Source organism: Lactuca sativa, chromosome 2, assembly GCF_002870075.4.
Source record: "Lactuca sativa cultivar Salinas chromosome 2, Lsat_Salinas_v11, whole genome shotgun sequence".
In the NCBI taxonomy this organism is placed as follows: domain Eukaryota; kingdom Viridiplantae; phylum Streptophyta; class Magnoliopsida; order Asterales; family Asteraceae; genus Lactuca; species Lactuca sativa.
Genome location: NC_056624.2, coordinates 191,950,787 through 191,960,588, shown reverse-complemented (window position 1 = coordinate 191,960,588; position 9,802 = coordinate 191,950,787). Strand labels below are relative to the sequence as shown.

Here is a 9,802-nt window from a genome sequence, read left to right as displayed (position 1 = left end):
TTTTGAATATGATTATCTAAATGTGAAAAAAAAAACAAACAAAGGTTGTTACGTCATTAACCCTATAAAATGCTACCAAATGTGATTTCATTGTATATGTAACAATAAAGGTAGGTAGGAAAGGAAGATGTATAAATAATTTGGGGGGGGGGGGGGGGAGGGGAAGGACCTACACGATATAAAATATTTGGCAATAAATCGCGTTCTCATAATAAATATAATACTAAATAGGGTTTCTCATTTCTTTCTGTTTGAAAGGTTCAGCCCAAATTCGTCAAACAATTTCCGACAAAAAAATTTAACAAAGAGAGAGAAAGAGAAAGAGAAAGAGAAAGTGGAGGGGGAGACGACTCGTGGAGTGTTGAAGACGCTGATGCGTGGATGCAGGTGCCAGACACACCAACAATGACCACATCGCTCTGGAACCCCCCTTCTTCTTCTTCTTCTTCTTATTCCACTACTGATCATTATCGTTATAATAAGAAGGTTCCCTTGTTCAAATGCCGATTCCTTACCCCTTCCGAACGGGTTGCATTGATCTGTGATTTTTGATTCAACTATATCACACGATCTTCCTTTTCTCACGTAACGAAGCTTTGCACTTGTTCTGCATTTCTTTCCTTTTTTCGAACCCGCATTGTGATGTTTCGATCCGACTTGATTTTTATTTTTGCTTTTTTATTTGCAAATTGACAGAGGAAACGGAGGAATTTACATAGAAGATGGAGGTGGCGAAATTGTTGTACATAGTGGTGGAGGATGATTTTGGTGGCAATGAGGAAAAGGAAGGAAATGAAGAATTGACATTTAGGTACACACGTCATGTTCTTCAGAGCACTTTGCAGTTGATGGGTTGTAAAGCACGTCATGCCTTCAAGGTTCGCCAATTTCATCCGTTCTTTTTATGTTGGAACTTGCAGCTTTTATTTTATTCTTCTTTCTTATGAAATTGAATGAAAGTTCATAAACTTAAGATGACATCCTGTTGTAAGGAAAAGTCAATTATTGCAACAAAAAAGTGCAAGCTTGTACACATTTGAACACATTTTTTCTAATGCTTTTCGTAAGAGGAGATTGGATCTTTATGAAATTTTAGTATTATGATCCATGGATCTCATACTAAAACCTTAAGCTTTTGATACATCCAAAATTTTCACTTCGTAGATCAAAGCCTATACTTCTGATGCATTCTACTCCTGTTGTGCATGCATATATCTGTTTCTGTTTCTCTCCATTTAACAACTTCATGCAATAACCTTATACACCTGCACTGAATACGACCTGCCTCTCTTACCAGATTAGCCAGAGGGTCTTTGAAATCATGAGAACTGAATGCTTAGGGGACAATTTAGCTGCCATGGGTGTCATCAATACTGGAAAAGATTTCTTAAAAGTTCGCCCTGGTAAAGAAAACAGCCGTGTGACTGATAGTCGATCAGAGAAGGAAGGAGAAAGCAGCAACACGGTTTCAAAGAATGATGATAACATAAGAAGCATACCTTTTGAATCTTACAAAAAGCGTACTACAGTTATTGTCAAAAGGAAGAGGTTCATAGATGTTGTTTGCGATGCTCTTGCTGAATACAAGTATGTTGGTCCCAATCAGAGGGCTGATTTGGTTTTAGCTTGCAGGTATGTATGTCTTTAAATATATAATGTATGTTATCCAAATCCAATCATGAAGACATAGCCTCTTACCTTCTTCTTCTTCTTCTTCTTCTTTTACAGAATCAGAGAAAGAAAGGAATCTGTGACAGTGCTACTCTGTGGTACCAGTGGATGTGGCAAATCTACATTGTCTGCTTTGTTGGTAATTTCAAGATTCTTGATTTGTTATTACAGTTTGAAGTATGTAGATGTTGACCCATGAAATGAAATGAAATGTGTAGGCTAGCAGATTAGGGATCACAACAGTTGTATCTACAGACTCGATTAGACACATGATGAGGAGCTTTGTTGATGAAAAGCAAAATCCACTTCTATGGTCATCTACTTACCATGCAGGAGAACATTTAGATCCAGTAGCTGTTTCAGAAGCCAAAGCCAAAAGAAAAGCAAAAAAACAAGGAAGTTCCACATCTTCTCCTCAATCACAATTCAAGACAACAGGTCCTTCTGATGCTTCAACATCACTACCTCCACTACCTAAAGAAGGTGGTTCTACTACAATTGACTTAATTAGCCCTAAACAAATGGCAATCGAAGGCTTTAAAGCACAAAGTGAGATGGTCATTGATAGTCTTGATAGACTCATCACAGCATGGGAAGAGAGAAAAGAATCAGTTGTTGTTGAGGGTGTTCACTTGAGCCTTAACTTTGTGGTATGATAAAAAAAAAAAAGTTTGAATCTTTTTCCACTTTGGACATCTAACTTTTAAGTTTTTATGAAAAATGCAGATGGGGTTAATGAAGAAACATCCATCAATCATACCATTCATGATATACATTACGAACGAGGACAAACACATGGAAAGATTTGCAGTTCGTGCAAAGTACATGACTTTAGACCCTGCAAAAAACAAATATGTAAAGTACATAAGAAACATCAGAACAATCCAAGAGTACCTTTGCAATCGAGCAGACAAACATCTAGTTCCAAAAGTAAATAACACCAATGTTGATAAAAGTGTTGCAGCTATACACGCGACAGTTTTCAGCTGTTTAAGAAGACGTGAAGCTGGAGAACAACTTTATGATTCTACCACTAACACGGTTTTTGTAATTGATGAGGAATATAGGAATCAATGTGTCGCTAACTCACTCAGCTCAAAGGGAATGTTTCAATTGATCCAAAGACAAGGCTCTTCAAGGAATTTAATGGCTCTGTTAAATGATGATGGATCTGTCGCAAAAGCATGGCCTGTTTGCTCTGTAGATGCTGATGGGAAGCCGGTTTTAGGACATCAAACTGACGAGAGTAATGGAATAGGAATAGGAAACGGAAACGGAATAGGAATTGGGATTCCGATGTATGGACCATTGCAGATTGGAAAAGCGGAACCTGTGAATCTCCAATTTGGTAACTTTGGAATCAGTGCTTGGCCTAGTGACCTTGGTTGCACTAGTCATGCAAGTAGTGTTGATGAGTCAAGAGGCGAGCTTACTGACAATGGTAGTAGATACCATTCTTCATGTTGCAGCTCGCCTAAGGCCTCTGATGGACCATCTAAAGAGGTAATCAAACAAGAACAAAACTCTCACTCTTTCACTTGATTATGTTTTTCTGACTGATATACTGGTTTTAGTTGAAGGAGGAGCAATCGGTGTTTGGAAGCGATGAAGAGGTTGATGATCAACTGGATGTAGATAGTGATGAAGATCTTAGTGATGATGCTAAAGAACATATGCATGAAGAGGTACACATATGACATAACACATGCATTTACATATTGTTTTTTGGTTGTTGATGGGATTGTTTTATAGATGGAAGGTTCAGTGGATGAAGAGTCGACTAAATCAGATGAGGAGTATGATGATCTGGCAATGCAAGATATTCAAGAAAATGGTTACTTTACTGATGATGAACTTAAGCAACATAATGCGGTTAATAACAACCATTATGGGGACAAGTATAGTCAAAATCTTGACCGGTTTTTGAGAGCCAAAAGTGAGCCAAACCCTTATTCAGGACACCCAAACCCTAGTTATGCGATCAAGGAGAAAAGGCTCTTGTATTCTGGAAGCTTTAAGGTTAAGAGAAGATCGCATAGTATTTCGTGCTTTGGTAAGGATGGGCCATTGAGCCCAACATTGTCGAGGATTACTGCTACATTATCTCCTGATCATCCTTAACTTTAGTTTTTGTGGCTTGTTTGTCTTTGTTAACTTGGAATTTAAGAATGTAACTTTGTGTTTGTACTTTGTACTTTGTAGTAGGAAGGATATGGTTAGTTGAGACCTCGTCAAATATATGTTTAGTGCTTTCATGAAATTAAAGATTGCATAAGTCCACATAGTATGAATATGGTATGAAGTCATGGCGATACAAAACACAATTCACATGGTTACAAATAATGCAATTTGTCCTTCATTCTAATAAATGTTCTGACAATATTCAGTAGATCAAGACAAAATGTAAAACATAATGTGACACATGCAACCACAATTGGTATGAATAAAAAATAGTCATAGTAATTTCATAGCATATTAATATACATCATGACATTACATAAAAGGCTATTTCCACTAGAACTAGTATTGTTCGAAAAACTGATAACGACATTATTATCAAAGTATGACTTGATGGAGTTAATGAATTTTAGTCCACCCATAAGGTTCCGACAAGATATTGGCCCTCGTGATGGCATGAATGAGTACACTCAAGTTGATTTCTTGTTATGTATTCATTTCGCAAAATTAGTCCGGAATAACCAACTTCAAGGGTTTTTGTTGCCTATAAGTCAATTGGTACTCATTTGTCCATTGTAAGTATAATACCTTCATGGTTGCTTTCCAATGGTCTAAACCAGGGTTAGATTGGTATCATGTCTATGTTGCATTGATGGTTTTGGAGTCTATTGAATGGGAGAGAGCCGAATTTTTATTAACTGGGGAGTTTACATGTTTCCAAGTTTACTAGTTCTATGTCATTATTTTCTTTTATTTAGGAGTTTTAGGGTCTTTAGAATTCTTTATATAAGACTATAGATAAAGTCTTAAAATCATGTTTTAGTTATTTAATTCTTTTCTTCCCCCTATGTTATCGAATTATGCCTTGTAAATTTCCTCTTTCACTGCGATTTTATTGATAATTTGATATACCAAACTCTTCCACCTTTACTACATGGGCAGCAGCAGGGGAATAGATTTGCATGATGTATTTATTGAGAAACAGATTAATATAATTCTTTGAGAAATATCGAGAAAAAAATAGGGATTTCCACACGTCGTTCATTGACCTTGAAAAAGCATATGATAGTGTCTCGATGAGCCATGTTAGGGCTATATGAGATATGTATTGTCGATCTACAACATGCGTCCGAGCTGCAATTGGTGACAGAGTCTTTCCCAGTTGAAATTGGGCTTCATCAAGGATCGGCTCTTATCTCATACTTATTTGCTTTGATTATGGACGATATCTATTGTGAGACCCAAGAAGGGACCCCATGGTGTATGCTTTTTGATGATGACATGCTTCTCATGGCAGAGTCTAGGGTTGAGTTGAATGCTAGGTTGGATACCTGGAAGACATCATTAGAAGAAAAAGGTTTCATATCAACACTATTAAGACAACATAGTTGGTGTAATTTTAGTGGGGAGCAGAACATTGAAAGAATCAAAGTTTGCATTGATGAGCATGTTTTACATCCAAAATAAAGTTTCAAGTATCTGGGGTCTATTATCCATAAGGAAGGGAATGTTGAGGATGATATTACATACCACATAAAGGCAGGATGGTTAAAATGGAGGGCAAAATTTTGTGTGGCAAGAAGGTGCTCTTAAAAATAAAGGGAAATTTTATAGGATAGCGATTAGACAAACTTTATTGGATGAATATGAATGTTGGTCAGTTAAAAAAAAAACATGAGCGGAAGATGGAGATCGCAGAAATGTGAATGTTGTGGTTGTCATGTGGTAGAACGTTGTTGGACAAAATACCAAACACAACAGTTATGAATGAGTTGGGAGTGATGTCGATCATTGACAAATTAAGGGAAAGAAGATTGTGTTGGTTTGGACATGTCCATAGAAAACAACCATCGGTCGTTGTTAGGCGAGTGGAGATGATCACACTCGAGGGTGCAAAGAGTAGAGGTCAACCAAGAAGAAAGTGGGAAAATAGTGTGATGTTAGACTTGAAAGAACTAACTCTTACCAAGGACATGGCCTATGATAAGAGAGAGTGAAGCCTTAAAATTAGGGTACCAGAGTACTAGTGTTATAGTCTAGGGTCTAACTTCTTTTTCTTTGTTAACTAGTAAATTTTCACCTACTTACTCATGGTTCCTATAAGTTTAACGTGTGCTCTTAGTATCTACTTCCGACTCACTTTACCTATCTACTATAATTATTTGTGTGTCCATTCATGTTTGACTTGTTTTTAATCATCTATTCGTAGATTGATTTCCTCTAGTAGTTCTTTCCTCAAACACGCATCATTGTTTCTTCATCATGAGTTGATATTTTTACATATAGTAATATTATAGAGGGATTTTTTAGTGTGGACACATGTGTATAAATTATCTATTTATTTATTTATTTATTTTTTTACAGAGGTCTTCTACGAAAGTAGTCTCTCTATCCAATAATAGGGATTAGGGGCTACCAATCATCCTACCTTCGGTCACCCTATTCGTATGGGACCAGGGTTGTTAACTTCTCAATAAGTCCTTTTGGGGTGTATCTCATGCCAATAACATAAGAGGCTTCATTGGGATCTTACATGTCAAAATTTCTTGGTGGGAAACTATGTCTCACATAGCATATACTTATTATTACTTGTTATAGGAATGTCATCGATAAAAATCATAATGAAATGTGTTGAATAATACATCTAACAACAGATACTCAATCTACAATGAACCATCAGACATACAAAGCAACCAGAAACCTCAAAACTTCACCAATTAAATAAAAGAAGCAAGCCTTGGTGCATACTGCATACCATGGGTCATGACCTTGGGTGAAAGGCTTTTTGCTAGTGTTTGATGCAACTTGCAGAAAGCACACATCTTTTAAATGTCTGCATGCACTGAGCTCTAGTTCAAAATCATGCGATTTGAGCTTCTTGTATTTGTTGTCCAGAGGAATCGGCATCACTCATTCCACAATCTTTACCTACCCTTCTGGATTCATGGCATGTGGTGAGCCGATTTCACATGGCTCAATTCCAATGTGTATAAAGACCATGGTTCAATCAAAAGCATACAATACTTTTTTAAGTTTTAACCATTTGCCAAAAACTGGATAAAACTTGTTTCAGGGGTTGCTCCACATTTCACCACAATGCTCAAAAGTCTGCTTGCTTCTTCAACACGATCCAACTCACATAAACCAACAATGACCATGTTATACAAACGCGCATCACCAAACAATCCTTTCTTTTCCATCATTGAAAGCAGTCCAACTGCATCATCAAGCATCCCTTTTTTACAGCACCCATTGATCAAATCATCAAAAACATCATGCCCCAACTCAATCTCCTTCCTTTGCATCTTATTTGCCAACTTTTTTGCAGCTTCCATTTCCCCAATCCCACATATCCCACTAACCATGATACGAAATGTCTCTGCATTAGGCACAACGCCTCTCTGAAGCATTTTATCAAACACTTGGAATGCACTTTCCATTCTCCTTAATTTACAGTACTTGAAAATGATTGAATTCCATAAATAGATCTCCACACTCAAATCTTTATCATGCATTTTCATGATTGTTTTTTCAGCATCCCCAAGCTTCCCACTGCTTAAATACCCATCTACCAAAAACTTGTGGGTTTCTAAATTAAGCTCCACCCCTGTCTTCTCCATCAAAAGCAATACCAAATCAAGCTCTTTAAAATTCCATCTTTTGCAACATGCATCCACTAATGTATTGAAAGTAATCACATTAGGTTCAATGTTCTTGCACACAGCCTCGATTAATTCTCTAGCCTTTTTGATCTCACCATTTTTACACAATCTGTCTACCACAACTGTCAAAGAATAAACTGAAACATCGATGCCAGATTCCACCATTTTGTAAAAGAAAACTAACCCTGACACTAAATGTTCACATCTCAGGAGGGCAATCAAGTAAATAAAACATGTTCTCTCATCAATTGCAATTGCGTTGTTTCTCATATAACTGAAAGTCTCATAAGCTGCAACGAATTTCCCACTATCCGTATAAACTTTTAGCATCAAATTGAACATTTTTGACAAAATTCCAGGATCAAGACATTGACTTTCAGCAAAAGAAACTACATTTGAAAATGGGTGCCTGAGATTCCCCTCGTTGGCTAATGAATTTATAAGAGTCTCTGCATCTTCAAACTTAAATGACTTTATCGTCCTGCAAATTAGTGTTAAATAGTGTTCTGTTTCGATCTTGAATGGGATTAGAGATTGATTTTCTGAGATGATGTTGAAGAATGATAGGCATCTTCCAGTCTTGATTCGCCGGTTTGAGAGGACCAATCTGACAATGTTGGGAGTAAGGGTGGAGAGAATGGCAGCGGTGGTTTTAGTGGCGGTGGATATTTGGGTGGCAGAGGAGATGATGACCTCAGCAATTTTCAGGTAAGCTACTTGGGAGGTTGATGGAAGGTTGTCAATTTTCTTTTCCATTGTTGAAAGCAGGTCAATAATATCATCAAGCTTCTCCTTTTTACAACACCCATTGATCAAATCACTGAAAATATCATGGTCCAACTCAATCTCATTCCTCACTATCTTCTTTTCTAACTCCTTTGCAGCCTCCATTTTCTCAATCCCACAAATCCCACTAACCATGATATGAAATGTATGTGCATTAGGAGCAGCACCTCTATGAAGCATTTCATCGAACACTTGGAATGCACTCTCCATCCTACCTGATTTACAGTACTTGTGAATGATTGAATTCCACAGATAGATCCCCACGTGGAAATCTTTGTCATGCATCTCCGCAATCATCCTTTCAGCACCCCCCAGATTCCCAAAGCTCAAAAACCCATCTATTATAAGCTTGTAGGTTTCCAAATTACGCTCCACTCCTTGCTTCTCCATCAACAGTAATACCAAATCCAACTCTTTAAGATTCTTTCTTTCGCAGCATGCATTGACTAAAGTATTGAAAGTAATCACATTAGGTTCAACACTCCTGCACACAGCCTCAACTAATTGTCTAGCCCTTCTGATCTCCCCATTTTGACACAATCCGTCAATCACAATCGAAACATCCATACCAGATTCCACAATTTTGTAAAAGAAAACTAAACCTAATCCTAAATGTTCACATCTCAGGAGTGCAGTCAAGTAAATACCACACGTCCTCTCATCAATTGTAATCCCGTTGTTTCTCATATAATTGAAAGTCTCAAAAGCCGCAAAGAACTTCCCACTATCCGAATAAACTTTTAGCATCAAATTAAACAATGTTGACAAAATCCTAGAATCAAAACCTTGGCTCTCGGCAAGGGAAACTACATCTGAAAATGGGTACCTGAGATTTCCATCATTTGCTAATGAATTTATAAGAGTCTCGGCATCTTCAAACTTTCTTGAGTTTATCGCCCTGTGAATTAGTGTCACGTAGTGTTCTATTTCGATCGTGAACGGGATTAAAGATCGGTTTTCTGAGATGACGTTGAAGAACGATAGGCATTCGCGAGTCTTTATACGCCTGTCTGAGAGAACCAATCTAACTGTGTCGGAAGTAAGGGTGGAGAAAACGGCAGCAGGGGTTTCAGTGTTTGTGGTTGTTTTGGATGCGTAGGAGATGACGACCTCGGCAACTTTCCGGTGGGTGTTGGTAGGAAGGTTGCCATACTTCTTGATACATTTGAGGTTTTGGAGGGTTTTTTGGATCGACATCTTGTTTGGTGAGTTTTGAAAAGATTTCTTAAGTTGTTAAGTTCGAAGATTTCTAAGTTGGCCCTGTCACGGTATTTAATTTAATATTACTTACCTTTATTCTTTCTCCAACATTTACATATTTTATTACCCGTTTATAACCTGTGGGATAGGGGTACCTGTGGGATAGGGGTGAGCAAAAACCGCACCGCAACTAAAATTAACCGTAAAAACCGCATAAACCGCAACCGAAAAACCGCAACCGCAATAAAAACCGACGGTGAGGTTTTCTGTTTTTCAAAAACCGCAAATTTGCGGTGCGGTGCGGT

General features: G+C 37.6%; 2 protein-coding genes across 2 annotated transcripts; one reads left to right on the top strand and one right to left on the bottom strand.

The window, feature by feature from the left end:
* Positions 1-243: 243 nt before the first annotated feature.
* On the top strand, positions 244-3,951 carry LOC111901464 (P-loop NTPase domain-containing protein LPA1 homolog 2). Its single transcript, XM_023897316.3, has 8 exons — positions 244-585; positions 697-878; positions 1,298-1,632; positions 1,729-1,810; positions 1,890-2,321; positions 2,398-3,174; positions 3,246-3,356; positions 3,424-3,951. The coding sequence occupies exons 2-8, from the start codon at positions 723-725 to the stop codon at positions 3,790-3,792; spliced, it is 2,262 nt and encodes a 753-aa protein (XP_023753084.1). The 5' UTR covers positions 244-585; positions 697-722; the 3' UTR covers positions 3,793-3,951.
* A 2,440-nt stretch (positions 3,952-6,391) lies between these two features.
* LOC111901463 (pentatricopeptide repeat-containing protein At2g28050) lies at positions 6,392-9,539 on the bottom strand. Its single transcript, XM_023897315.3, has one exon. The coding sequence runs from the start codon at positions 9,492-9,494 to the stop codon at positions 6,885-6,887; it is 2,610 nt and encodes an 869-aa protein (XP_023753083.1). The 5' UTR covers positions 9,495-9,539; the 3' UTR covers positions 6,392-6,884.
* Positions 9,540-9,802: the final 263 nt, after the last annotated feature.